This window comes from Epithele typhae (genome assembly GCF_022376455.1).
Source record: "Epithele typhae strain CBS 203.58 chromosome Unknown BXZ73scaffold_1, whole genome shotgun sequence".
Classification (NCBI taxonomy): domain Eukaryota; kingdom Fungi; phylum Basidiomycota; class Agaricomycetes; order Polyporales; family Epitheliaceae; genus Epithele; species Epithele typhae.
Window position 1 is genome coordinate 1,538,695 of NW_025954192.1, and position 27,060 is coordinate 1,565,754.

At 60.6% G+C, this 27,060-nt stretch overlaps 6 protein-coding genes across 6 annotated transcripts; 3 read left to right on the forward strand and 3 right to left on the reverse strand.

The window, feature by feature from the left end:
* Nucleotides 1-2,667: 2,667 nt before the first annotated feature.
* BXZ73DRAFT_86461 (uncharacterized protein) lies at nt 2,668-6,784 on the reverse strand (the record flags this gene model as incomplete). Its single annotated transcript, XM_048024214.1, has 8 exons — nt 2,668-2,747; nt 2,807-3,365; nt 3,431-4,530; nt 4,586-4,788; nt 4,839-5,404; nt 5,455-5,647; nt 5,707-6,588; nt 6,672-6,784. 8 exons carry the CDS (start codon nt 6,782-6,784, stop codon nt 2,668-2,670), a joined length of 3,696 nt encoding a protein of 1,231 aa, XP_047884038.1.
* Nucleotides 6,785-8,053: 1,269 nt separating this feature from the next.
* BXZ73DRAFT_86475 (sorbose reductase sou1) lies at nt 8,054-9,642 on the reverse strand (the record flags this gene model as incomplete). The annotated part of the gene is made up of 6 exons (XM_048024217.1): nt 8,054-8,087; nt 8,145-8,294; nt 8,436-8,563; nt 8,703-8,828; nt 9,018-9,400; nt 9,462-9,642. 6 exons carry the CDS (start codon nt 9,640-9,642, stop codon nt 8,054-8,056), a joined length of 1,002 nt encoding a protein of 333 aa, XP_047884039.1.
* Nucleotides 9,643-10,422: 780 nt separating this feature from the next.
* BXZ73DRAFT_73100 (NYN domain-containing protein) lies at nt 10,423-12,128 on the forward strand (the record flags this gene model as incomplete). Its single annotated transcript, XM_048021832.1, has 4 exons — nt 10,423-10,630; nt 10,681-11,204; nt 11,261-11,344; nt 11,595-12,128. The coding sequence occupies 4 exons, from the start codon at nt 10,423-10,425 to the stop codon at nt 12,126-12,128; spliced, it is 1,350 nt and encodes a 449-aa protein (XP_047884040.1).
* A 1,093-nt stretch (nt 12,129-13,221) lies between these two features.
* BXZ73DRAFT_37531 (serine/threonine kinase receptor associated protein) lies at nt 13,222-14,588 on the forward strand (the record flags this gene model as incomplete). The annotated part of the gene is made up of 3 exons (XM_048018028.1): nt 13,222-13,475; nt 13,558-14,186; nt 14,506-14,588. The coding sequence occupies 3 exons, from the start codon at nt 13,222-13,224 to the stop codon at nt 14,586-14,588; spliced, it is 966 nt and encodes a 321-aa protein (XP_047884041.1).
* A 2,244-nt stretch (nt 14,589-16,832) lies between these two features.
* BXZ73DRAFT_36823 (sulfate permease) lies at nt 16,833-19,639 on the forward strand (the record flags this gene model as incomplete). The annotated part of the gene is made up of 10 exons (XM_048017894.1): nt 16,833-16,961; nt 17,009-17,063; nt 17,119-17,201; nt 17,257-17,319; nt 17,378-17,670; nt 17,722-17,873; nt 17,927-18,181; nt 18,234-19,035; nt 19,119-19,200; nt 19,265-19,639. The coding sequence occupies 10 exons, from the start codon at nt 16,833-16,835 to the stop codon at nt 19,637-19,639; spliced, it is 2,289 nt and encodes a 762-aa protein (XP_047884042.1).
* Nucleotides 19,640-21,758: 2,119 nt separating this feature from the next.
* BXZ73DRAFT_86465 (sulfate permease) lies at nt 21,759-24,637 on the reverse strand (the record flags this gene model as incomplete). Its single annotated transcript, XM_048024215.1, has 11 exons — nt 21,759-22,193; nt 22,285-22,366; nt 22,431-22,983; nt 23,019-23,219; nt 23,281-23,535; nt 23,586-23,737; nt 23,791-24,086; nt 24,152-24,214; nt 24,273-24,355; nt 24,409-24,463; nt 24,518-24,637. The coding sequence occupies 11 exons, from the start codon at nt 24,635-24,637 to the stop codon at nt 21,759-21,761; spliced, it is 2,295 nt and encodes a 764-aa protein (XP_047884043.1).
* Nucleotides 24,638-27,060: the final 2,423 nt, after the last annotated feature.

The window sequence follows — 27,060 nt, forward strand, 5'->3', positions numbered from 1 at the left end:
GAGTGCTGGTCCTGGCGTGTGAGATAGTATCAATGGCGCTGGAACTCCGGGGGTGCGGGAAAGCAGCGGGCGAAGATTTGATGGTCCTGACAAAACACGTCTGAATGAGGCGCCAGCGGAGTGGTGCTAATTCCAGCTTGCCTAGAACTGATGTGGGCGGACGGAATGTGCTCGTCGAGAATGCTATCCGCATGAAATTCGCTCCCGTTCAACGGGGAACTACGCCGTAGGTTGTTGACTTGATGACTTCTGTTGGCACGTCAGACGGTGGTAGGACGTCGTGCGAGAGAAGTCTCGTGAAGGCGCTTGAACAAGCAACGGTTATTCAGATATCAGCTAGGAAACGCTGTGTAGATGAAATATACCTACTGCGCGACCAGTACTCCTGAGCCCCTTAACAGCCCTTCGGAGCGCACGTGGAGTCTTTTTGCTGAGGACGTTGATACGGATCCAGACTATCAAGGGCAGTTCATGGGGCCGTCTATTTCGAGTCCGAGTCAGCGCGTAGCACGTATGCCTCCAAAAGAGCGCGCAAGTGAGATGTATTGCTTACCTTCTAAGGTACGCGGACTTGCGCTCGAGGAGCATGCTCACACGTTGCGGAAGGCCTGGGCGGTCGGAGAAAGATTGCACAGGCGGCACTCGCTTGAAAAGGCTTCGGAAATTCAGGTCGGCTGGCAATGGAGACTGATTGTCCTTCGCATCTGAATGGCAGTGGACGGATGGGCGAGAAGCAAGGCACACTGAGCGGGAGGCTTGTCCAAATGCTGCGCGCGTATCGCAGTTGCAGGGTGGTTCCTCCGGATCGGACGGCCTCTAGAGGGGTGACTGGCAGTACATCAGTCATTGATGGTGAGAGAGCGTGCCGAGCCGTCCGAGGGATAGTGTGTGTGACGGCGGAGTTTGCGGAACGCGAATCCTTCGTCATCGACCACGGAGATCGACAGGCACCCCCGTTGATCTCTTGGCTCGCCTTGGCCCTTGGGCCTCATTGAAGTCGCGGAACGACGGCCAAACGGGGTGGGGAGGTGGTTATGAGTCGCCAAGGGATTCGACCCACTCTCTTGCCGGGCTCGTGAGTCGTCGCCGTCGGGCTGCATTACAAATGAGAGTCAGCATATGTCCGCGAAAGCGCAAGAGCGGGCATGGATGACGAAGTTAGCCAAGTTCCACGCCAAAGGCGCCAATGACGGCACCTGCCATTCACCACATTTCATACACAGAAATTACAATGGCGTACCGGGTCGAGACTCCAACCTGCGCACATGGCGAATACCGGGTCTTCGTCCTCTGCTCATTACGGACGTCCCGTTCTGGATGTCTACGTGGCATCACGGCCCGACTGAGAAAGAGCGAGTATGCGATAACGATTGGCAGTGCTCCTGGCGACCGGTCAGTGCCCACACAGACGCAAGGAGAGCGCGCACGTGCTGTGCACGCTAGCTAGTGGCGAGTGCAACTACACCAGCAGAGCGGATCGCCACACTGATGATGAGTCTCTATCAATGCGCCGACCTCCGGCGGCGGAGCGGCGGCGAGCACGAGGATCACTGGTTTTTGATAAGGCCTCAGGGATGCTATAGCTTGCGTAAGGGCGTATTCAGCCGATGAACAGTGGACACCACGGCGGCCTGCAGTGGCGAGCTTGCGACCCCGGATGTCGGCGTGGGCAGACGGCACGCCCGCCGCATGCGAGAGCGATTCACTCTTGAAAAAAATGGCAATTGAGCATTGAGAGAAGGCGGTGTAGAATATGATACCGACGTTGACAGAAGAACGAGGTTGTGGTCGAAGGCGGTCGACGTGTGAGCATGGTCGGTTCCGCGGTTTGCTTCATGCGGTGGTGTGTGGGCATTTGTCGGGTTGATCATTGGTCTGGGGGGTAAAAACTGTTGCGGACCGGGAGGAAGATGGTGGGAGGAGGGAAGATGCAGACGTCACTCCGGCCTCACCGGACCTTGGGCGCTTTCCCCAACAAACACCGCGAGAACCGCCGCCTCACATATTTTCTCAAGCCACCCGGCGCCGATATCGAGGAATTCATCCACAACAGCGTCGATGGTCCACGCGGACGGTTGATGAGAAGGCTGTAATATCCGACAAGAGATTGCCAGACTTCCAATGGATTGTAAATGACGACGAGACGAGATGCTGGTACAAAAACGACAGTGACGAGACAATAAACAGGACAGCACAGAAGGCGCGAGACACACAGGCACAGAGACAAAAGGCAATGTTCGAGCGGAGGCGAGGGAGTGTGGATGTGGGTCTGCGACGAGTGTGTGGATGCGGGTATGGGGGCTGCGGCGTAGTGTAGAGGGGTTATAGCGAAATATGCAACGAGAGTGAGATAGTCAATGCAACAGGCGAGACAGTGGGATGGAATAAATATATGTTTACGGTATGTGCATAGCTGGGTCGAGTGCATGGCATGAGCGACGGAGATGCCGCGAACGCCTCTGAGGCGCTTGCGCGACGGACGGGCGTCGCAAAATGCACGAATTGCCGTGGCGGCCGGAGGTCGAGCGGAGTCGTCGGCGGCCCCTGGGCGAGTGGATGCGGGTGCACTCCGGACTGGATGGTGGACGACGCGCCGACACGGATGGGCGTGGAGTAAGGGCACTGAAAGGGATAGTTGGGTTCCGATGGAACCTTCCCAACGACGAGTTACGAGCCCATGGACAGAATAGCCGCAAGGTCAGCCTCGCTTGCGGCGTCAAGCTGCTTCGAGCGCGCCTTCAGACGAACTAAAAGGCACGGAAATCTCAGTACATATGATCATACGGTGAGATGGTTGGCGACTTACGCATGCGGTCGAAACTAAGCAGGATGACCTTGGCAGCCCCAGTGGTGTCCCGGTTCTCACCGGCCTGCAACATCGCCGAACGGTCCATCCAGTGCTCGTCCTGCCACATAGCGGCGCGGAGGATCAGATCGTCCATGTTGCGCTCCCATCCACTGTTGGAAAAGTCGACCTGCTCGGTGCGGACGTTGACGTTTGACAGGTAATTTCCGCGCGAGGTGAGCACTTTGAGCGAGGCCGAGTGGGTGCGCACGTGCGACGAGATGTATTGGAGGGCGGCGCCCGCAGCCTCGCCGAGCTGGTTCATGTTCGACGACTGGCTGTCGAGCTCCATGATGACCGGAAGAGGGACTACCACCGTCCACTTGTTGCACTCGACCAAAGAGGAAAACTCCTGCAGCGACGAGAGGAGGATGTTCGTGTCCACGACGAGGACGCTGTAGCCCGGGACACAGCGGAGCGCAGGCCGGGACGGGTCTGTCCGGCGCGATCCACGAGGGCGACGCGAAGGCGCCTCACGTTGACCTGACTCAAGCAATGCCTGGAGGTGCCTCCGGCGCTCCTGAGTAGCATGGCATAGGTGATCAGTACCCACGAGGCGACTGAATTCCGATGACAAAGGCTTACCTTGAGCTTGCGGATTTCCTCACTGTCAGCCTCACCGTCCTCCGCATCCGACTCGTCCTCCTGCATCTCGACGTCGTCGACATCCATGGAGTCGTCGCTCCATTTCGTCCCCCGGAGCCGCTGCTCCTCCGCCAGGCGTTCGCGCTGCTCTTCCTCCTTCCATCGCGCAACCTTCTCCGCAAGTGCGCCCTCGACCCGGAAAGCTGGCCGGGTGCCCTCCTGCGCAGACGACGCCGAGAACTTGAAGCCGTGGATGTCGCGCGCGATGCGGAGGCCCGCCCGCGCAAGACGGGCCCACCTCCGCTTCTCGGGCGACTGGTCGTTGGAGTGGCCCTCCTGCTCGTCGGACTCGTCCTCGATGATGCCGTCCATGCCATGGTCGGGCATCTCGATGCGGTCGAGGACCTCGACCTCGATGTTGCGCTCTTCTCCGGCGGTGTCGGCGTCCTTGTTCCAGAACCCCCGCTCGAACACCTTCTTGCCGCCCCAGCCCATACCGCGAATGCACCAGTCCTCCGGGAGAGGCTTGCAGCCACTCGTGAGCAGGAGCCCGCTCTCGACGCTGACCTTCTGGTGCTCGCGGATGAGGTCACGGCGAGGGATATGGACGAGGAAGCTCGCAAGCTCCTCCCACGGAACGGCCCGTTCGAGGGCTGAGCGGACGTGCGGATCGCGGAGGACGGTCGCAAGGAAGGTAAGGAAGATGGTGTTGTAGGGGTTGAGGGTAGGTGACGCGTATTCGCTTGGCCGGCGGAAGGGGTGGCGAAGGGTATGCGAGAGCATAACAAATGCGAGCTGCATCGCCAGGGAAAGAGAAGCGGGTAGTTCCGGCTCGCTCGACGCGGCGGCCGCAGTTGCTGAGGCGACGGAGGGGGCCTCCTCGTCATCGACGTCCATGTCGCCGTCGAGTCGCTTTGCCATGAGCACCTTGATCCGGCCTGCTGCCGCGCCTGTAGGGAGCGTCGGGCTCGCATTGTTCCCCCGGGACTCGATACCACTGACGCGGTGAAGAACAGCCGTGGCGCGGCCGTACTCGAGGAGCGCGCTCACGTTGACCAGGGCCATCATGATCCATTCGCGTTCCTCCACTTGCTCGCCGTCTAGAGAAGCGTGAAGAGTGAGTGGCGCTTTCGGCTCCGAAATCAAGCAACTCACCGCCGATCTGCAGCTTTTCTTGGAAACGCTCCAGAACGCGTTTGAAGTCGTCGAGCTGGATGTTGGTGAAGAGCATGCCGTGTAGGGCGACGAAGAGCTCCGTGAGCGACGCATCAGGTGCTTGCCGACGCGCCTGCAACGGTTGCGTCCACATGTTGAGCACGGACTCGCGCGCGGTGGGGAATGGGTGGAACGCGACCAGACTAATCTCGGCTGGTCAGTTGCAGTCTCACACTAACATCATGTAACGCACCTCTTCGCAAAGTGATAGACGCCGCGCAGCTCTTCATCCAAGCCGTCCTTGTCGCGACAAAGCAACCCGAGGTGGTGTTGGAGCTTGCCGGAGTTGGGGGTAATTGCGAGCCCTCGCGCGAACCAATCCTTCGCGACCTGCCGCCAGCGCTCCTTGTCGGGGTCGAGTTCCATCAAGCGGGCTGCCTCCTGACCGACGCTAGGGATGTTGTGGATATGGAGAACAGCACCCACGTCATCGGCACCAAGAGGCATCTCAGCCTCAGACGACTGAGGGCTGTCGTCGATCCGCGCAGGGGTTGGCGACACCGCAGCTGACGGGAGATCGGTGGCGGGAGGATTCGGGGACGATGGGCGAGGGGTGTTGGAGGCGAGCAGGTTGTTCTTGGCAACGGCGGATACCGTGAGTGTGTTGCCTGTAGAATGAGTGCCTTCGATGAGGGCGCTGACGGCCATCCAGTAGCGAGACAAGTCGCCGAGAGCCTCGAGGAACGGCCCGCGGTATTGCGCGAAGTTGCGTTCCTCGATGAGACCGCCGTAGAATACATAGGCATAGTTAAGGAATTGCTAAGAAACAAGATGAGAACGAGCTCCAAACAGTGGAACATGCAACTTACCTGAAGGTACTCAAGAGCTACTGGCGAGCTTGTTGGTGGCCGCGCGGCGTGACGAAGCGACTCCAGAAGATGGTAGAATGCATGGGACCATAACCTAATGATTAGGTTGTACTTCTGCGGGATGTTCTTGAGAGAAGCGGGCACCGTGGGCGCAAGCGTAAGAGCGAGCATCTCGCGGATGCATTCCGCAAGTCTGATGAGTAGCATAAGCATAATGAGACCCCAAGCTGAGACGCAGATAGGATTACTTACTGCTGGTGCTCTGATACGAGCTTTCGCCACCGCTCAGACTCGCCCTCATCGGTTGTACTCGCGAGAGCGTTGCTGCTCGCGCGTCCCTTGATCAATACCCCCCGCGATCCACGCTCACCATCCTCTGCCCTGTCCCGATCCTTGTCGCTACCCAACAGCCTGGTCTCCAGGCCACTGATCATTCGGTAAACCTCCTTCAGTTTTCGAGAGAAGGCGTTCGCGCTAGAGGCGCTGTCCTCGGACCTCCGGCCCGCGGGATTTGAGGAGTCGAAAAGAGCGGATGATGCAGAAGAGGAGTCGGTGGCGGAGGAGAGAGTGAAGTTGGAAGATATAGATGAATGGGCATACGAAGCGGAGGAGGTTGAAGACGCGGAGACCCAGTCTCCTGAAGACTTGGGTGTAGGGGTTGGGCGACCGCTCGGCAATGGGGTGACAGTGGCGTTATGTCGGTTCTGGGCAGAGAACTGAACCGCATCGTGCTTGCGAGGATCGAAGAGCTGTCGGTGTTCGACGAGGTTGCGGGCGCCCTGAGGGGACTGGTGCATGCGGGAGACTCGCGGTGAATGAGAACTCGATGCGGCATCGGACATCGCGTCTGGCTCGGCAGTGACATGGGGGGCAGTCTTGCGGACCGAGTCGGTGTTGGGATCGTAGAGCTTACCGGGACTGCCGTTGGCAGCAGGGCGCGCGTGCGGGCCGCGTGGGGAGGATGAGGAAATCTTGAGCCGCCGCGAGAAGTCGTCTGGATCGGCCTCATATTGTGGGGAGCCTTCCGAGACAACAATGCTCGGGTTGGGCATGGGGGGCGCATGTAGCCGCCGCGGTGAGGTGGGGTGGGCCGATGAGGCTCTTGGTGTGAAGAGGACGGATGGGTTGGACGTTCTGGACGTTCGCGAGTGGTGGCAGCACTGAGTGGCGGGGAAGAAGATGAGAGGTAGGAGGGTCAGATAAAAAGGGCCACGCACGCTTGCTTGCGCTTGAGCGCGATGAGCTTGTCTGCAATATCCATCTGAGCAGGTTCCCTCTCCTTGCCCTTGCGGGACGTCGATGCGATTTTGGGATGCGAAGGGTCGTTCATGAGTGGAGAGAAAGGGATTAAGGGAGCGCGCTCAGGCGCAAGAATATGGAGAAGGATGAGGGAGGAGAGGAGGAGAGGGTTGGAGAGAAAGAGGATGGGGGTGCTGCGATGCGCAGTGAGGGAGGAATGCTAACGGGATCTGCCCTCGGCCAACCAATTGCACAGTCCGCGTCGCACTCCGCAGTCGTTCAGCTGCGCACGATCGAGATCGATCGTCACACCTGCCCCCTTGGGCCCCCGCCCCTCACGCCGCGTCACGCCGCGGCCCGCCCGCCTCTCCGCCCTCCCCGACGCGCAGCCTCCGTCGTCCGCACCGCCGAGCTGCTCGCAGCCTCCGCTGAGCCTGCGGCCAGCAGCGCCGCGGCCGACACGCGTCCCCTCGCCCCCCGCAGCGACCGCGGCGTCCGTGACGTCTCATGGCATCAGCGCGTCCGCCCCTGCGCAGTCCGTCCACACGCGCATCTCCCCGCAGCCCCCACCGGAACGCTCCCGCTCGGTACCTTGTCCAGCGTCAGCCCGAATATTAATGGCTCTCTCTCACCCACTCCCCGCGCTACCCAGAAACTCCCCGCCCTCCCTCCGCGGTTATCTCGGGTGTGTACACTTCACTCAGCGCTATATATGTTCCTCCACTGCTATCGCGCCGCGCCCAACGCGCGTCCGACGTACCCGCATCTCGTCTCATGCAGGCCATCGATGTGTCGCCTGTCTTCCCCCGCCATCCGCAGGACTTCCCAGTGCCTATCAGCTATCCAGACGCATGGCTCTTTTCCGCGCTCTTCGCGACTGCCTCGACGGGCGCAAGCAGCCGCAGACGCGTCCAGCGTGTCGCCTTGGGTCCACTCTTGGCCACGACATGCGGTAGAGTCTACATTTGAGCGCAGCCCCCTCTGCATTACATCCGCGGTACTGTGCAGTCCTTATGCTATCGGGAATCCAAGGATAGATTGCCACACCGCCCTCCTTCCGACAAACATCCCACGCCCGTTCAAACGTCCACCTCCGACCGGTCTACAAGTCATCCCCAGTGAGCTTGCGCGAGCTCCTCAGTTCATATTCAGAGTCATAACACTTGGTCGGTGGCTTCGCACTAGAATTCTTGTCTACCGCGTGATGCATGACTTCCCAACGTACAAACGAGCGCCCAAATCCATACACATGACTCGTGATAAGCACCCAGAACAGTGAAAGCAGACTGAACAACCGTCAAGGACCACACTAGACCCGGGTATGCCGCGAGGCAGACGGTAAAGGCATCCAGCTGTCACATCACCACGCATGATGTCCACCGCTGACGAGGATGCTGCGAAGGGGCACAGTCAGTACATGGAACATCCGTGCAGTAGTTAAAAGGACGTACTCGGATCCGGTACAGAACGTGCTCGCGTCGCTCGCGAGCCACGTAACCACGCCGCGGAGCTCATCTGGCCGCCCGATGCGCCCGAAGGGATTGAGGCTCGACCACTTCTCAAGCAAATGCGGTTGGGAATCGAGGTAGGCTGCGGTCATGCTGTGGGTTGTTGGATCCGATCAGCGTCTGCGAAACCCGCGTCCGATTGCAAATTGAAGACGCGCTCGGAGCGCTCGAAGCTGGGAGGGCCACCACACCAGAGGCTCCGCTACGAGAATATCTGGAAGGGAAGCGGCTCACTTGGTGTAAATATGACCCGGGCTGAGAGTGTTGACGCGGATGCGCTTCGGGCCCAGTTCGCAGGCCATGCTGCGTGCCATTTGCAGCACGGCGGACTTGGACGTGTTGTACGACACCCAGGCGTGATCCTAAACGCGGCCCATCCGGATGTCACAGTAGCGTCCAGGCACGGCGAGGATACACACCCGGGCATCGTCCACAAGCACGAGAAAAAGTCGCAAAACGGTGAGCGTGATCAACGGGCGCTGTCGTGGGCGATAGGCACACCTTGTTCGTAATGCTTCCGCTCATGCTCGCGACGAGGATGATGCTCCCGCCGTTCCCGAACTTGTCCATCTGGCGGCCCGCAGCCTGCGCAGTGAAGAGGACGCCGTTGACGTTGATATCCATCACCTGCCAAGAGGACGACCCAGAGTCACTATACGTGCGTCACGGCAGGGAGCATACGTGTCCACCGCCGACATACATCCGAGGTCGCGCATGTGTTACGGAAAATAGACGCATATGCGCAGTGTTCCAGCAACAAAACGAGGCAGACCGGGGAACGCATGGGCGGAGATCAGGGTTCGAAATATCACTCGCCTCTTGGAATTGCTTGTGCGGATACTCCAGGCAGTCCGTATGCGTCTTCAGGATGCCCGCAGCGGCCACGCATGTGTCGAGGCGGCCTTCGCGCGCGCCCACGGTCTCACCAATGCGCCACATTGCCTCTTGATCCCTTACGTCGCCACTGAGGTATTCGAGCCGACCTTCACTGGGCAAGCCTTCCATGCGTCCCGCGTAGTCGCAAACACGCTTCCACTCTTCTCCGGGCTGCTTGGGCAGATCGACGCAGTAAACGGCTCGGGCGCCGGCCTCAACAAGGGCGAGCGCCATCTCCAGGCCGAGACCTCGATTGCCTCCAGAAACAAGGGCGACACGGTCTGCGAGGGAAAACTCCTGGGAGAAAAGTGTGGGCTGTGAAGCTAGTGCATTGGTGCCTCAGGCGTCAGTGGTGAGAAATTCACCATGTATCGAGCAACGCACGGGAGGAGGTGTCTGAAGCCAGGGCTCTCGCAACGCCGACTGGTCCATAAGGAGGAAGCTGACCGGCGTTCTTCAAGCGAGAAGCGGCTTCTTCACGTCGCGCTGCAGTAGTCGAGAATGCCAGTCTAGTCACATTGCTGGGGCGGCAAACGTTGGCGCGACGAGCCAGGAGCGATAACATGGTGTTGAGGGGGAGAGGATTCTACACGGCACTGCGAGTTCAGGGGTGGGACGATACTTGGGGTGGGGCCAATTCTCACAGCGGTATACTTATAGCTGGCTAGAGCACGCCCGCATGCATGTTAAACGTCGGTCACTGCAGGATGTACATAAGAGAAGAATGATCAGGAGGTCATGGGTTACCCACGAAAGACAGCGAAGGGCGCGACGCAGTCTCATGGGCCAGGCGCATGGCAAAGTCGCAGCGAGTGTCACAAGGTAAGGTAATAGGAGGAGTGCTGACTTGTGGTGCATCATATGATATGGAGGTGGTGGTTGAGAGCAGCCTATGCGCGCCAAGATCGCTTAGCTCTAGTTCAGCGCTATACATAAGTAACAGGCTGGAGGAGAGATACTTGATGTGTGCACGTGAGGGTCGGGGCCGGACCGCTCGTGGTTCAACTTGAACCGACCCGCAGCCACCCGGGCCCAGCCGATGCTATTCGAGTCCGATGAGCCGCGTAAACATTCCTCCAGGAGCTCGTCCTCTGTTGTTCATGATCCAATTCATTCAGCCCTCGCCTGCACCCACATAGTGCCCCGGCGACCCCTTCCACGCCACGGTAAGCATCTCGGAACGAGCAGAGCGTTTGATTGTCCTGAGAGTCTTACAGTGTTTCTAGGTTCCCCGCAAAATGACGTCCAGTGTAGCCATTTTCTGGGACTATGGTTTGTCAGATCCTCTGCACTACGCCTGCCACATCGCCCACACCTAGTGTCAGAGAATTGCGCTCTCCCTTCCATGGAGCCCCCGTACATGATCGTGAATAAAATACGCGCGATCGCACATCGGTACGGGAGCGTCAAGAGCTTTAGGGCATACCTTGAATATCCCGAACACACGACCCCGCGATCCTTGGCTCTGCGCTCGGAGCTTCAATCGTGCGGCGTTTCGCTCATTGACTGTCCTCACAACGGTCGCAAAGACGTCGCCGACAAGATGATGATCGGTAACCGTCTTCATATGCACAGCACGAATGGCTACTCAAATGGATTTTAGTCGACATGATGGCGTATGCAATTGATACCCCGGCTCCGACCACGATTTTTCTTATCACCGGAGATCGTGACTTCGTGTATGCGGTCTCCGTCCTCGCCTTGCGCCAGTACCGTATTGTTTTGCTCGCACCTAGATCTACCCCCGGTTGCCTCAAATCACAAGCGGAATTCGTATACAACTGGCCCCATGACGTCCTACCCGAAGTTCCTTCTGTTCCGGAGGTCCTTCCTTCTGTTCCTTGCGAAGCTAGTCCCCCCCAAACTACAAATCAGCCACTGCCCGCACCTTCCTTGGGGCTATTAGGACCGTGGGAGTCATCCCATGCAATCCCCTCCACTTCCTGCAACCGCAGCACCATCCCGAGACCGCCAAGTGTAGCACCCGTAGGGCAGATCTCCGATGGCGGGAGAAGTCGAAAGAGGGAGCCCCGAGATGCTGCTGCTACGCCACCAAGTTCGGTGTCCGGCGGCCGCCCAGAACGTGCGCACCACGCTGCTCGCGAAACGTCGCCTTCCGACACAAGCGTATGTTTCACAAAATCGTCTGGATCAACAGCTGACCCCCTACCACTTGCTTCTAGACATTGGTGGGTTCCACTGACTCTAGTCCTGCCGCCGAGGCTCTCGCCGCTGGAGAGAGCTGTTCAAAGCCGTTCAGTACCAAAGTAAGCATGTTGATCACTGCTGCGTCTGCTTGTGGCGTTGACCAGTGTCCCTCGGTCACAGATATCTCCTCCCAGTACTGTTCGGCTCTCTACAGCAGAATTAGAACCCAGTCCGCCGTCTCCACAGGATGTTCGACGTTTCTTCCAGCATACACCACCTTCTCCTCTTCCGTTACCACTTCCCCTGAACGTCAGCGGTTTCCCCCATGCTCAAAGTCATGAAAATCTCGCATCGACTTCTCATCAACAGCCCCGGCCAAGCAGTCTGCCGACTACCCCTGCAAGAGTCCTACCGCCACCCCCTCCTGGCCATCCATCTACGCCCTCCTCAACTTCAACTACCACAAGTGCACCCTCCACAGCCGAAAGAAAGGAGAGGAAGTCAACTACCGCCCCCATAGTGCAAACCAACCCACCACCAAAGCAGCCACGAGACGACCAGCCCAAGGAACTCTGGCACCCCGTCGTCCCTCCCGAGTTCCAGCCGCTCGTCGACATCCTCAGGCAGCAACACGACGAAGGGCTCACCAAGGTCGCGTCGTCGCAGCTCGGCAGCCTCCTGTCGAAAGTCGTCCGGGACCGGACCGCACTGTTCGAGCGCGCTGGCGCCGCGCGGCTGAAGGACTACATCGCGCAGGGAAAGAACAAGGGCATCGTGAACCTCTACGACGACTACGAGGACGGGCACTTCGCGGTGGGCCTGTGCTGGCCGTACGTGCGGAAGAAGGTGGAGAACGCGGGGGCGACGCCGGTCGGGCGTGCCGCCGCTTCCGCGCGAACCTGAACTTCGAGGGCGCAGTGGCTCATTTCGGGCGTATGGGCTCGTCGGTGCGCAGCAATTCGTTATGCTCTTACGGCATGTTGTCGACTTTTTTGCGAAGCATCCGCGATCTACCGTGTGGTGTACGCCTCGCGGCAGACTTGCATATTAACTGGTGGGATCCTTTGGCGAAATGTCATGCCCAGTTCACTAGTGGTACAGCTGCGGGTGGGTGGAGTGTGATGGAATGGAGGCGCGACGCGTAGCGGGGAGTCCGCATGCACGGATTTGGTTGTTGGCGAGGAGTCTCCGGGGGAGTGGTGTCGGCATTCGGGGATTGTTCGAAGTGTCTTGCTGTCACGAATCGGATTCAGGTAGCTGAGCTGTTGAAATATTTATTGAACGGGGTTTCCCTGAAATGCGCTGAAAGATATACATCGACAGGACTCAAAACTGGAGAGCCACAACAATTTCGAACATTGCCGTCGGATCTCAGAAATATTGTAGACTACTAGGTTGATTTGTCAGTACACGTCTTTGCATCATGATAGAAGTTGTGCACGACAAGCTGATGCTCAAGATGCCACAACCGACGCCTCGTCGTGAGACGCATACGGTGTAACCGGCGCGTCACAAGGTCTGGATAGACTGCGGACCGCGCTGCACGCGATACTGATCCGTGGCGCGGTACTGTATGGGCGCTGGGTACGTGTGGGCTGCGCTCGAGATAGCAAGGAGGCTGGGCGAATTGGGGACCAAAGCGACGCACCTACCACAGCACGCCAGATACAGTCGAGTGAGTGCGTTGGGTCAGAGAACAGTGCAGTCTGAGGCAGATGGCACGGTGGAGGTCGCAGCGGGGCCGATTGCAGTTGGTGCAGGGGCGGGTTTTGATGAAAGGGACCAGAAATGGAAGCCCACGTGGTGGGGAGGGCAGGGCTGGAGGGACGCCAACTCTCGTGCGCGCCCCTTCCTCGCCGTCCTTTGCCTTCGCCTGAGACACCGCTGTATTCCTTCTTTTCTCGCCAGCACACCGTTCATCTCTAGATCTGTCAGCGCGCGGTGCGCCTGCGTAACGACCCCCACGACTCTCGGCCTGTACCATACGATCCCGATTATGGCCCTTCCACACAAAGCCGTCCCGCTCGTCGCGCCCGGGCATACACGCCCCGTCACCCATCTATCCTTCTCGCCCCTCCAGGACGACGGGACGTATGTGATCATTTCCTCCTGCAAAGATGGCAATCCTATGCTCCGCGAATGGACCGGCGACTGGATCGGCACCTTCATCGGCCACAAGGGCGCGGTATGGAGCAGCAAGCTTTCCCCAGACACGTCGCGCGCCGCATCCGGCAGCGCCGACTTCACTGCGTACGTCTACGATCCGCACCCCCGTGCCCCCGCGGAGCGTTTCCGGCGTCTGGATCTGACTGGATTTCGCCCGTCCGATCAGCAAGGTCTGGGACACCTACACCGGCGAATGTCTCCAGTCATTCCCCCACAACCACATCGTCCGCAGCGTCGCGATATCCCCCAGCGCAAGCCACATGCTCACCGGCGGCCAGGAAAAGAAAGTGCGCATGTTCGACGTCAACCGCCCGGACGCCGAGCCGGACTTCCTCGTCGACGGCCCCTCCGGCCTCTCGCATGATGGCACCGTCAAGAGCGTCGTCTGGGTCGGCGACCACACCGGTGTCACCGCCGGCGAGGACGGGATGATCAAGTGGTGGGACCTCCGCACGCGCGCGCTCACGACGAACCTCACCTTCCCGGGCCCGATCACCTCGATGGAGCTTTCCCCCCAGACGAACCGGATCGTGGTCACGTCCGGCAAGACGGTGTCGTTCATCCCCGCGCTGCTCAACGGCCCACAGACGCACAGCCTGACGCTGCCGTACGCGCCCTCGTCCGCGTCGATCCACCCCATCCTCCAAGATCGGTTCGTCACCGGGAGCACGAGCGACGAGTGGGTGCGCATCCACGACGTGACGGGCGAGGAGCGGGAAGTGTTGAAGGGACATCACGGGCCCGTCCACTGTGTCGAGTTCAGTCCAGATGGCGAGGTGTTTGCGAGCGGGAGTGGTGAGTTGCCTTCTTTTTTTCCACCCCGATGGTTTTGAATGCGGGGAAGGTCGGGACGCACGGATCCATCGTGGCTTTGTGTTCTCCCAGCATACAAGCCAGGAGAGTACTGTGACGTGGCATCAGCAGCACAGCTTAGATGCTCATAGTGCACAGCGTGCTCTTGACCTATGCACTATGAGCATATCTATGTACTGTGAAATGGCGGAGCATGGACCCGCCTTGCGACCTAACTCATGCATTGTGAACTTCTATCTATACTTCTGTTGCTTTTATGTGAAAGCTTGCTTCGGAGGCTAATACTTGTCTTGTTTTGCAGAGGATGGTACCATTCGGTTGTGGCAAACTAGCCCCGGGAAGACCTACGGACTCTGGCAAGGTGTGCCGGCGAACGGTGGCTGATAGGCTTTTTCCAGACATAATGCATTACTATATTCCCGCGCGCCCTTATTTCGGTTGTAGGTAAAACAGGTCTGTTTTGGCGTCGAAGGTCTTGGGGCAGACTCGGAGTAGCAATATGTCTGTACCAAGAATGGTGTCGTAACACCCACCCGCTGTCGTGATGAATGTATCGGTTCCTCCAGTCTAATCCAGCTCATGGCCTCGTACAACCCATCTTCGCGTCGGCCGATCTCCTCGATCGTGTTCTTGCTTCGGCACGGTCGCAGCGGCCCGGTCCTCCGACCGCACTTGTGCAGCACACGCGCAAGACGTGTTCGATGCCTTCGACGAGAACTCATGTTCTTCATGCTGCCTGGTGACGAAAGGAGATATTCTTGTCCGTGCTTCCACTTCCAAGCGATCGTGGAGGGTTCTGACGACAGTCGAAATCTCGTTGGCTCGCGTTGCAGCGCACCATTAGACACCAAGGCACGTTCGCTGTGCCGCCCTTTCGCGGAAGAATCGCGCCGAGATTTTGGTAACCATGCGATGTCCTGCGGGGGGCATTGGGAAGAGGGGGTGTGTACTGACAAAGTGTGCTTCTCAGAATACCAACGGGTGAGCGCGCTTCTGTCCGCATACTCGACGGCCTCGCTGCTGACAGGTTGCGCATCGTTCAGCGCTGATTATCGTAGGCCGTGTTCAGTCCAAAGGCGGGCTCATTTGATCCCTGGATGCTGGCATCGCATTAAATGTTTATGGTGGAAACGGGGCAAGGGAATCGTACTCCAGGACAGAAACGGGCTTATTCCAACCCGGTCCGCGGAGCCAGTGCAGCGTCTGGCGGTACCTGACGTGCATCCCGACACGGCAGCAGCAGTCCAATGGTGCTACTCAGCGCTCAAGAGACGAGGACGTCAGCAACCGGGGTGCATGAACCCGAAAAGTCGACACTAGTTGTACGTACACCGCGGGTTCATACCTGCTATCCGTGATTGCTATTTGTTATAAACCCTGCGTCTGCTAGCGGAGAGCGGGCGGAGTGGCTCACGGGTAGCCTCGAGGCTCGCGAAGAGCCGAAGACAGGAACCCGCTCGACAGAGCTTAAGGAACTTGGACGTGTTCTCGACCGCGGGCTCCCAGACGCCTGTGCAGGCTAACTGATGTCTTGTGAGAGGACACATTCTAGAGCGCTCGTTCTGTATCTCGCACTAAATTTGCCTGCTGGTCTCTGTATGTGCCAGGGTATAGACGGGACGCCACCCAGAATCGAGCACATCCACCTGCAGACAGCCTGCACTCCCAAGGGGTTGAGTCCGGGGTGCGGCGGCGGGCTGGCCTCTCTCAGCGATGGCCACCGCGGATCGCGCACGCTGCCGCCCGGTCGCGAGGCGGCGAGGCTTCTGCCACTCGTACTCAGTGCGCGTGGGGTAGCCTTCCAGGAGGGATTCCGAGATCGGCGGCACGCGACGGGCGCGCGTACTGTGCGCTCCGGTTACGTAGACTCTCTGGCCGGTGTTTGAGGTGTACACTGACATGAGGCTACGGAAGCTCCGCTGAACAGCGGCAATGGGATAATCAGCCAAGCACGTCGCGATGTACACGAGCACACAGTCCCCGGGCTTTGATTGTGATTCCGTCCGGCCGTACGTGTGCCCGTGCGTGGCGGCGCAGCGACCGCGACCGCGTCCACGGAAAACGGAGGACTGAGAGAGACCGAGAGAGCGCGATGCGGGCTGTAGAGAGCGACGACGGATCGAATGTGGCCAAGGCGCGGAGAAGGCGTCAGAGTTCTACGAGACTCCTCATCTGGGCCAGAAAAGGCAAGTCACGTGCTCTGGCGCAACAGCAAAGTTCGATGACGTGCTTCTGAGCGCACGACGCTTTTCATCCCCTGTGCTGACTTCATCCACCCGAAGATGAATCATGGAGCTCGGTGTTCTTCTCTGCACCACCCCGTCTTCGCCTCTGCCCTCGCCTCCGCCTCGCCGCGCACGCAGCATAAATCCTCGCCAGCTCGCGCGGCAAGCCCCCACCCCAACCGCTCCTCGGTTCGCCGCCGACAGCCGCCAAGCCAGTATAGCCTAGTTCCATTGGCCCTGCATTCCTCATCCCCCAGCCGGATTGCGCTATACGCCCATCTGCGCTCACCACCTCCGCCGTGCCTGGATTCATCTCGCTTTCCTCGGACTCCGGCGGCCTCTTAAAATGACCTCCTCAGCGAGCTTGTCCTCCCAGACTCCCTTGTCTCGGCCCACCGGCGACATGCCCTCCCTCACCACCAAAGCCAAGCTTCTCGGCAAACAGATCATCGGTTACCCTGAAGCCACTGTCCCTGTCGTCACCGTCGCGGACTGGACGCGACAGCATACCACGAAACAGCCAGCGAACGCAGTACGTATGGTTTCCTGCCCTCAAGTTTTGTCGCTCATGTTTCCCAGGTGGTGCGCTATCTGCAGAGTCTGTTCCCCATTCTGCAATGGATCAGTCGGTACAGTAGGTCGCTCCTATCCGCTGCACTGCTCCGTCTGCTGAACGACGGCAATCGCAGACCTCGGATGGCTGTACGGTGATGTCATCGCCGGCTTGACGGTCGGCATCGTGGTCGTCCCCCAGAGCATGTCTTATGCCCAGGTGCGTCGAGCCCGTGACGCTCGCCAGGGAGCCGTACTTAACCTTGTGCCGTTAGATCGCCACGCTTCCCACGCAGTACGGTCTCTACTCCGCTTTTGTGGGAGTCGCCGTCTATTGCGTGAGTCGCAGGAGCGGGCCTCACCATGTGACGCGGGCTGACGGTTTCCGTCCTGCAGCTCTTCGCCACCTCCAAGGATGTCTCCATCGGCCCCGTCGCAGTCATGTCCCTCACCGTCTCCCGTATCATCGCCCATGTCGAGGCTCACCACCCCGGACAATGGGACGGTCCTCAGATTGGTACCACCGTCGCTTTCATTTGCGGCTTCATCGTGCTCGGCGTCGGCCTCCTGAGGTTAGGCTGGCTCGTGGAGCTTATCCCCGCGCCCGCCGTCAGTGGGTTCATGACCGGATCTGCGATCAGTATCGCCGCTGGCCAAGTCCCCGGACTGCTCGGAGAGTCCGGCTTCGAGTAAGTTCGCCTACGGACGGTCGATACGAGCTCATGCTGACCAGTTGACAGCACCCGCGCTGAGACCTACAAGGTTATCATCAACTGCTTCAAGTTCTTGCCCCATACACAACTCGACGCCGCGTTTGGGATCACCGGTCTTGTCTGCCTGTACGGGTTTCGCATAGTGTGCGACTGGTTGGGAGCCCGTTACCCCCGTCGGAGTAAGTAGATTATGCAATTCTCGAGTGCTATACAGAGACTGACTGTTTCGCAGAGCGCTTCTTCTTCTTCCTCTCCGTCTTCCGCAACGCCTTCGTCATTGTCGTCCTGACCATCGCGTCCTGGCTGTACTGCCGCCACCGCCGCAGTGCGTCCGGGAAATATCCGATCAGGATCCTTGAGACCGTGCCGCGCGGGTTCCAGCACGTCAAATCTCCTGTTATCGACCCCGAGCTGTTGTCCGCCATGGCTGGCGAGCTCCCTGTCGCGACCATCATCCTCCTGCTCGAGCACATCGCCATTTCGAAGTGTGAGTTTTGTCCCTAGACTGCGCCCGAAGCGTTCTCACGACTGTCATACAGCTTTTGGCCGCCTGAATGGTTACAAAATTAACCCCAACCAGGAGCTCATCGCCATCGGGGTCACCAACACTGTTGGGTCTGTATTCGGCGCGTACCCCGCCACCGGCTCCTTCTCCCGCTCCGCGCTCAAGTCCAAGTCCGGCGTGCGCACCCCCGCCGCGGGCATCCTCACCGCGCTCGTCGTCATCGTCGCGCTCTACGGCCTCACCCCCGCCTTCTTCTGGATCCCCAACGCGGCGCTCTCCGCGGTCATCATCCACGCCGTCGCCGACCTCGTCGCGTCCCCGCGCCAGGTGTACTCCTTCTGGCGCGTCTCGCCGCTCGAGTGGCTGATCTGGGTCGCCGCCGTGCTCGTCACCGTCTTCTCCTCGATCGAGAACGGGATCTACACCTCCATCTGCGCCTCGCTCGTGCTGCTCATCATCCGCGTCGCGCACCCGCGCGGCAGCTTCCTGGGCAAGGTCACGCTGCGCACCGCGGGGGCGCGCGACGGCGCCGACGGCGAGACGCGCGAGGTCTTCGTCCCGATGACGCCCGCGCCGAAGGTGAAGGTGACGCCGCCGGCGCCGGGGATCGTGGTGTACCGCTTCCAGGAGAGCGTCCTGTACCCGAACACGTCGCAGCTGAACGACGTGCTCGTCGACTGGGCGAAGACGAACACGCGGCGCGGGCTGGACATGACCACGGTCCGGATGAGCGACCGGCCGTGGAACGACCCGGGGCCGCGCCCGGGCCACGACGAGAACGCGGAGAACATGGCGAAGCCGGCGCTGCACGCGATCGTGCTCGACTTCTCTGCGGTGTGAGTGCTCCGTGTTCCGAACTCGCAGTGGACGGCATGCTGATGCGCGCCGCGCGGGTCCCCCTCCCCTTATCTGCCCCCAGGTCTCACATCGACACGACCGGCGTGCAGTCCCTCATCGACACGCGCACGGAGGTCGAGCGGTGGGCGGACGGCCCGGTCGAGGTGCGTCCCTGATTACCTTGTCCCCGTCGCGAGCGCCGGTCCTGATCTCGTGCGCATCGCACAGTTCCACTTCGCCTCCGTGCTCTCGCCCTGGATCCGCCGCGCGCTCGTCGCGGGCGGCTTCGGCGTCGGCGCCGTCCACGCGCACGTCCCGACCGAGATCGCGCCCGTGGTGCCCTACCGCGGCGGGCGCACGCGGGTCGAATCGCAGGGGAAGAGCGCGGACGTCGAGGAGGCCGTCGAGGGCGTGGAGGCGGACGAGGCGGACGCGCCGATCGTGTCGGAGGAGACGCCCTTCTTCCACCTCGACCTCGCCGCGGCGGTGCGCGCGGCGGAGGCGGGCCTGAGCCGGAGCCGGACCGCGGCGTCGTCGACGTCGAGCATCTCCAGTCCGGTGCCGGGGAAGAAGACGGCGGCAGAGGTGGTCGTGTCGGTGTAAGCGTGGGGGGCAAGTGTTCGCGGTGTTCTCTTGGTGTCCTCTCCATTTCCTCTGTGCTCTGCTCCGTGTCTCGCTCGCTGTGTATTCTGCTGTCAAGTTAAGTCCCGCTAGAGTACAAATCGCATACTGTACGTGTTATGAACACGATATTATCGACGGCCACCGTAACTTGCGTTGTCGGTACCGCTCCGTCCGCAGGAGCCGCAGCAGTCTTCTGGAAAGTCGCCCTCGAGACAGGGTGGGTGGCTGTAGGAGTGCCTGTTGTCGTACACAAGTCCTTGGCAGTGGCGTTGTGTGACCTCCACCACATCGACTCATACGGAGGGAGAGAAATTGCATTGCTCGATGTCACAAAAGAGTTCCACCATAATTTCCGGCCTGACTCGAAGCAGAACAGGGAGGGATATAGTCTGAGACGTGAGATGGGCGGATGAGACATCAATATTAATGCGATCGTGTATACTAGTACGTGCCGCTCGTAGGGTTAGGGGCAGGATGTCCGCTTTGGGCGGAGACGTCACCAGTCGATGTTGCCTCTGCTCCTGATGTTTTCTGCTACCTCCGTCCGTCGCCTGGCCTCTAAGCTCCGTTCGTGCCTTCCACCCTGCCCCGCCCGCGCTCTCGGGCCACAACAAGGTACGCCCTCCCAACGCGCTCGTTACCTCGGCGCGCCCGACAGCGCGCGTGCCGCAGTGGTCGAAAATCAAGAACCAGAAGGGTGCCAACGATGCCAAGAAGGGCGAGGTCTACAGCCAGGCATACAGGGTGCGCGCACTCCCGCTCCACCCCGCGCGTCGTGAGGGGCTCACGTTCGTCGCGCACGCCAGCAAATCGTGCTCGCCGCCCGCAGTACGTCCTTCCGCGCGCGCTCCGCCCGTGCGCGCTCGCTGAGACGTGCCACGCAGACGGCGGGAGCCTCGACCCCGAGGTGAACGGCGCGCTCGCGGCGGCCATCCGCGCCGCGAAGACGAGCGGCGTCCCGAAGGACAACATCGAGAAGGCGCTCGCGAAGGTGCGTCGTCTGCGTGCGGCTCGGACGGTCGGGCGGGTCTGAGCGGGTCGCAGGCCGCGGGCGGGGGCGAGCGGGGGGCGCAGCAGCTCGTGTTCGAGTGCATGGGGCCGGGCTCGGTGGGGATCATCGTGTGAGTGCCTTCCGCGCACGTCGGCTCGCGCGGACGCGTCTCCTGAACGTTTGAACGTCGGACGCAGGGAGTCCATGTCGGACAACCCGAACCGGACCTTCAAGTTCCTGAACGAGCTCATGAAAGACAACGGGTACGCCTGCCTCCCTGCGCGCCCGTCCGCGTTCGTCTTCCGCTGACGCTTCCGCAGCGGCCGCAAGTCGGAGGTCAAGTATCTGTTCAAGCACGAAGGCCAGGTCGAGGCGTCCATACTCGCCGAGGAAGGCGTCAGCGCAGACGCGCGGCTGGAGATGGCGGTGGAGACCGCGTTCGACTTCGGCGCACACGACTTCGTGTCCGAGGACTCGCCGGACGAGGGCGCCACGGTCACGGTGGGCGGTTCTCGCAAGGATTCTGTCGTTGGTGCTGACGCGGTCTTCACGTCCAGTTCTCATGCCCACCATCCGAGCTGCATAGGATGACGTCTGCGCTCGCGGAGTCGAACGCTGTCCGTCAAGTGCTCCGCAGCGAGCTCGTGTATGCTCCCGTCGACCCCGTGGAAGAGCTGGACGATGAGACGGGCGAGCGGTTAGCCAAGCTCGTGGCTGCTCTCGAGTCCGAGGGAGACACACTTAGAGTGTACACCACGGCAGATTCATAGCATGTAGTAGAGACCTTATACACACCCCTTTCCTTAGATGCAATACAGCACACCTCGGACCAAAAATTTCAGCTCTGACGCAGCGTGCAGGGCTGTCATATAATACAGGCATTCCGCTCTGTGTACATGAGGGTAGCGGTAAAACTACAACTATCTATGGCGAGCGTGGATGTGGCGGGGTCATGAATACATCAAATCGTGACAGTCCGTTCTAAAAAGCATGAAGTGCAAGCAAAGCTCCTCCTTCCGTGGGATAGATAAATCAACGTAGCCAGTGAACCCCTACCTACAGCGCGGGCCCTCCCGTGCGCGGGCGCGCGCGTGGACAACTCGGGGCTCATTTCTTGCGCACCGACGGCGCGAGCGACGCGGGGCGCGAGACCCCTTTTTCCGCCGCGCGCACCGCGGACGCGAGGTCGAGGTGGAAGAACGGCGTGTCGGGGAGCATCATGAGCGCCGCCTCGGCCCCGGGGCCGAGCCCGGCCGAGGGCAGCGCGGACGCGACGGTGCCGTCTGTCGAGGAGCGGACGGAGATCGCCATGACGCGCGTGCCGGCCTCGGGGTCGTCGCGGCGGATCTCGGCGACGTCTTTGGAGACGTGCGCGTCGGCGGCGGCGGGCTCGGTGTGCTCTGGGTCGGCGATGTACTGGTCGTGGTAGCGGGTGACGGGCGCGATCTCCTCGTGCATGTGGATCGTGTCGGAGCCGACGCCGAAGCCGCCTGCGACGAGCGCGCGGCGGATCCAGGGCGAGAGGATGGTCGCGAAGTGGAACTGCGAGCACGAGGGAGGGGAGGGAGGCAAAGGTGAGGACGGGATCAGCGCTCGGGAGAACGGACGAGGCGGATTCGGACGAGGCACTAACCTCTATCGGGCGGTCGGCCCAGCGCTCGACCTCGGTGCGCGTGTCGATGAGGGACTGCACGCCGGTGGTGTCCATGTGGGATCTGCGAGATGGACACATGGGAGATTAGCTTTCACGTGTGCGGGCCGAGTGAGCGGAAGACGTACACCGCGGAGAAGTCGAGGACGACAGCGTGGAGAATCGGTTTTGACGAGTTGTCCCCCTCCGTCTTCGTGCCCGGGTCGTTCCAGGGGCGATCGTCGGCCTTGACGCCTGTCATGTCCTTGCCGCGGCGGGTGGACTCCTTGACGTAGTCGACGATCGCGTCGTTGACGAACGACGAGTTCGGGTAAAGGAAGCTCTCCTCGAACCGGTAGACGATCACGCCTGGCGACGGGGGGAAGACCTTGACGTCGGGGTTCATGAGGAACTTGTTGGGCTGCATCGGGATGTACACATCACGCGAGCTGGATTCCTTGGCGTTGTGCAGGGTAACGCGTCCGAGGAAGTGACCGCGCGGGCGCGCGACGCGGATGAGGAGCAGAACGAGCGAGGCGGCGATGGAGGTGTAGATGCCATCCTCGATCGTCGCGAAGACGGTGACGAGCACGGCGGCGACCCAAATGACGAACTCGATGGGCGAGACGCGCCAGAAGGAGTACACCTGACGCGGGGAAGCAACGAGATCGGCGACGGCGTGGATGATGACCGCGGAGAGCGCTGCGCTGGGGATCCAGAAGAAGGCGGGGTGAGACCGTAGAGCGCGACGATGACGACGACCGCAGAGAAGAGACCGGATGCGGGCGAGCGCACGCCGGACTTGGACTGAAGCGCAGAGCGGGAGAAAGAGCCGGTCGCCGGGTACGCGCCGAAAAGGGTGCCGATGGTGTTGGTGACGCCAATGGCGATCAGCTCCTGGTTCGGGTCGATCTTGTAGCCGTTGACACGTCCGAAGGCTATGGAGAGTTGGGGTTAGCGCTAAAGGCGAATGCAGACGCGTGCATGACCGATGCTCACACTTGGAAATGGCAATGTGCTCCAGGAATAGGATGATCGTCGCAACAGGCAACTCACCCGCCAACGCGGAGATGAGCTTGGGGTCGATGGTGGGAGGGCCGAGATGCTGGAAACCCCGCGGCACGTCCTTGAGAACCTTGATCGGGTAGTTCCCGGCCGCATCCTTCCGGTGGCGAGCAAACAGCCACGCCGCAATGGTGAGGACGACAATCACGAAGGCGTTGCGGAACACAGACATGAAGAAGAACATGCGCGCTGGGCAGGACGGTCAGCTGGGCGAATCCAATGAATGGTACACCACACACCTCGTGAAGGATAACGTTTTCCAAGCTTCTCGCAAGCCCACCTAATGATGTAAAGCGAAACGAGGCCCGTCAACCCGAACGCCGCGTCCAGCTTCGTCTGAGGTAAATGCTTCAGTGAATTGATGATGACCTTGTACGTCGCAGCGCGGGTGCTAGAATGAAGATCAGCGACGTTCCCGGACTCATATCGGTCATGAGAACGTACTCGAAGCCACTCAGGCCGAGAAGACCTGGCACCTGCCCAGACACGATGCTGAGTGCCGAACCGGTCATGAATCCACTGACTGCGGGGGCGGGGATGAACTCGACGAGCCATCCGAGGCGGAGGAGACCGATGCCCAGAACGATGAAGCCGCAAACGAAGGCGAGGGTGGTCGCAATCTGCGGATGCGACCAGTTCTCGTCGGGATGGGCCTCGGTAACGTGCTTGATGATTTGGGCGACCGTGAGAGACATGACGGCGACGGGACCGATGGAAACATCCTTGGAAGTGGCGAAGAACTACGGAGATTGAGTTGGGGTGAGGGCTGATCGGGTTTACCGCGGAGTGGCGGCACGGCACTTACGCAGTATACCAGAACGCCAACGAATGAAGAGTAGAGACCGTATTGCGGATCAAGCGTTGCGATCTTGGGTATGACGACGTGAGTGGCCGTCGGGAGAGGAAGAAAGCGGGAAGCGACGCACCTGCGCATAGGACATGCTCTGGGGGACACCGACGATACCAACCGTCAGGCCCGCAATGATGTCCCCGCTGGCCCATCCGAGGTCTGCACAGCTGTGGTCAGATGACGCCGAAGTGTGGGGAGGGTTGGAGACGCACTGTAGCGGGTGATCCAACTGAAGACGGGGAAGAGCGCGACGACGTAGTCGACGATCTGCCGAGAAAAATAAGCACGGGCGCGGCGACGAAGGGAGGACGGTGGGCGCACGCGTTGGAGGGGGTTGGAGGCGGACCCTCTGACCCAATCCCGGGGGGAGATGACGGAGGCAGAGTCCTCGTCGGTTGCTCCGACGATGCGCTTGCAGGTTTTCTTGACGTCTGCGCGCATGGCTGCGGGGAATGGGAGAAGAGGGGATATCAAGCCGAGAAGTCGCGGGAGGGCAATGCTTTTATCTAGGGGGGGCGTTCGGGGCGGGGGTAATCTGTGGATTACGAGAGGGTCCGGATCGGCGCAGCCAGGGGACGCGCGCGGGCACTGGATCTGCTAATGTCAGACAGTGGGCGACAGGCAGGAAGCAGGGTGAGCAGCATGGCCGTCTCCAAACGAGTGAGATCGCGCGGAATGGGCATCGTCCGGACGCAGCGCGCGCGTGAGAGCGGCGACGGCGCCGGCGGACGGCGTGACAAATGGATGGGTTTGCGCCCGATCCACCTCGCACTGGCCAAGACGGAGGGAGGCCGGGGCCCAATGGTTGCTGCCCCATTGCGACGGACGACGGTGCGGCGAACGTCCTCGCAGTGCCACCACGCGCGTCTCCCATCCCCCATCAGCCCGCGTCTCCGGCGACGGTCCGCGCACCCCCGCGGCCTCCGGGCCCAATGTCATCCCCCCATCACCCCCAGGCGAGCCCTGCCCCACCTCGCCCGCCATCAATCGACCGTCACGCACCTTGTCAAAATGGCAGCCGATGCCGTTTCGAGGTCTCGTCAATATGCCCTGGAGGCCAACGCCTGAATGATTTGGAATACCTTGTCATCATCAGTCATACACAGTGTACAACAACTAGATTTACCCAGGGATCCTGCTACCTCGCACAGGTACCGATCGCAGCCACCATGGGAGAAAACGCTCCCAGGGCGACAAGCCGCTCCGCTCGGTGCGGCCAATCTCCTGCAATCCAAAGAACCAGGGGCGAGAGCTCAAGAGAGTTGCGGGGGCACCTTGCCATGCCAAGCCGTGGCAAGGGACATCCAAGCTTTACCTTCGGAACCGCCGAGGACAATGACCCCTGCCTTGACTGCCGCTGCCGCGTATGTCTTGAAAGTTTTCCCGCCTGCTTGCTTGTATATCGCGGGATTCAGGCGAAGAGCGACGCATGTTCGCAGGGGCTTGTCGGTCCCCTTCTGGCGGAACTCCTCCAGCACCGTCAGGAGCTTGTGGAAATGCGTGGGAATCGTTGGAGGCATGTGTGATGGCTTTGGTGAATCCTGGCTGGTCACATTGGCTGGCGGGTTTGCGTCTGGGATCGCCGGCGTCGTCGGTGTATCCTCCGCAGACGCCGAAACCGGAGCGGAGGAGGCCATTGTGCAAGGCGCCTGGAGAGGCACGGCGATGGGTCGGGGTCGGGCAGACTGTGACAGATCGGCAACCTTCGACATCCCCGCGTTCGCTGGAGGCATTTCCGCGTCCACCTCAGCCGGGACCGCATGTAGCATGTCGTCCGGGGCCTGGACTACGACAGGCCCCGCTGTGCTCCCCGCAGGGCTCTCCGGACACGCCGTCGGAATGTCGTCCGGGAGCCCACAGACCGGTTCCGCTGTCATGAGGCGAGGCACTAGCACAGGCGGGGGACTGGGCGGCAACGGTGAAGCCGGAGGACGAGGGGCAATGGGCAGCGAGGCATTGTGCGCAGGCGGTGGGGCGTTTGCAGGGCCGCGTGCGGTGTGAGAATAGCCCTTTGCAATGTTGTCTGATTCCATTGGCTGGACGGGCGGTTGGTTCCTCGGGGCCGCCTATCACGGTTCGAGAAAGAGACGTTAGAGAGCCGCGTGCGAGCGCGCGCTAGATGGCGACATCCTTCGGCGCGATTGCGAAGTGGGACTTACCGGTTCGGGAGTCAGGGCGGCCTTCTCCGGAATCATATCTGGAGATGTAGCCTCGGGACTAAGCGAGTCCGTGCAGGGCTGCTCCGTCGGCGTCGATTCCTCAACGGACTGAGGCGTACGTTATGCATGAGCTTGGAATACAGCTAGCTTCCTGGAATCTAGAGAAACTCACCCTCGCATATGACGAGTCACTCATGGCCTGGGAATCATATTTCAGGCTCTCCATAATTTGTACTAGATCGACGGGGTTGGAGGAGCCCATAGTCTCGCTAACGTCCGTCATACTGAACCCGAGGATATCAGTCGCATCTGCCACATCAGTGCCGTATGGATGTCGAAGCGTTGTATGGGTTGGTGCCGCTGGATATGTTTCGTCTGTCGTAATGACGGAAGGGAGCCTAATATGCCGACTCCCTTGGTAGCCAACGGCGACCACATGTCCGTCTTTGCTGTCCACGGGAGCACTGGGGGCCCCAGAGCGGGACCCGGTGACGGAATGCCCCGAGCAGGCTTTGCGTTCGCTCCGAAGGACTGCCCCGGTCTTCGGGGAGAACGCGAGACGCTGTCATCTGAAGCCGGGCGAGAGGCTTCTAGTGAGTTCGGCCGGACTCCAGGACGACGCATGATGTCGGTTTCCCAGTCAAGAAGATGAGAGGCTTGGGATTTGAGGCTGGCGTGGGCGGAGTTTGGTGCTACCAACACGAC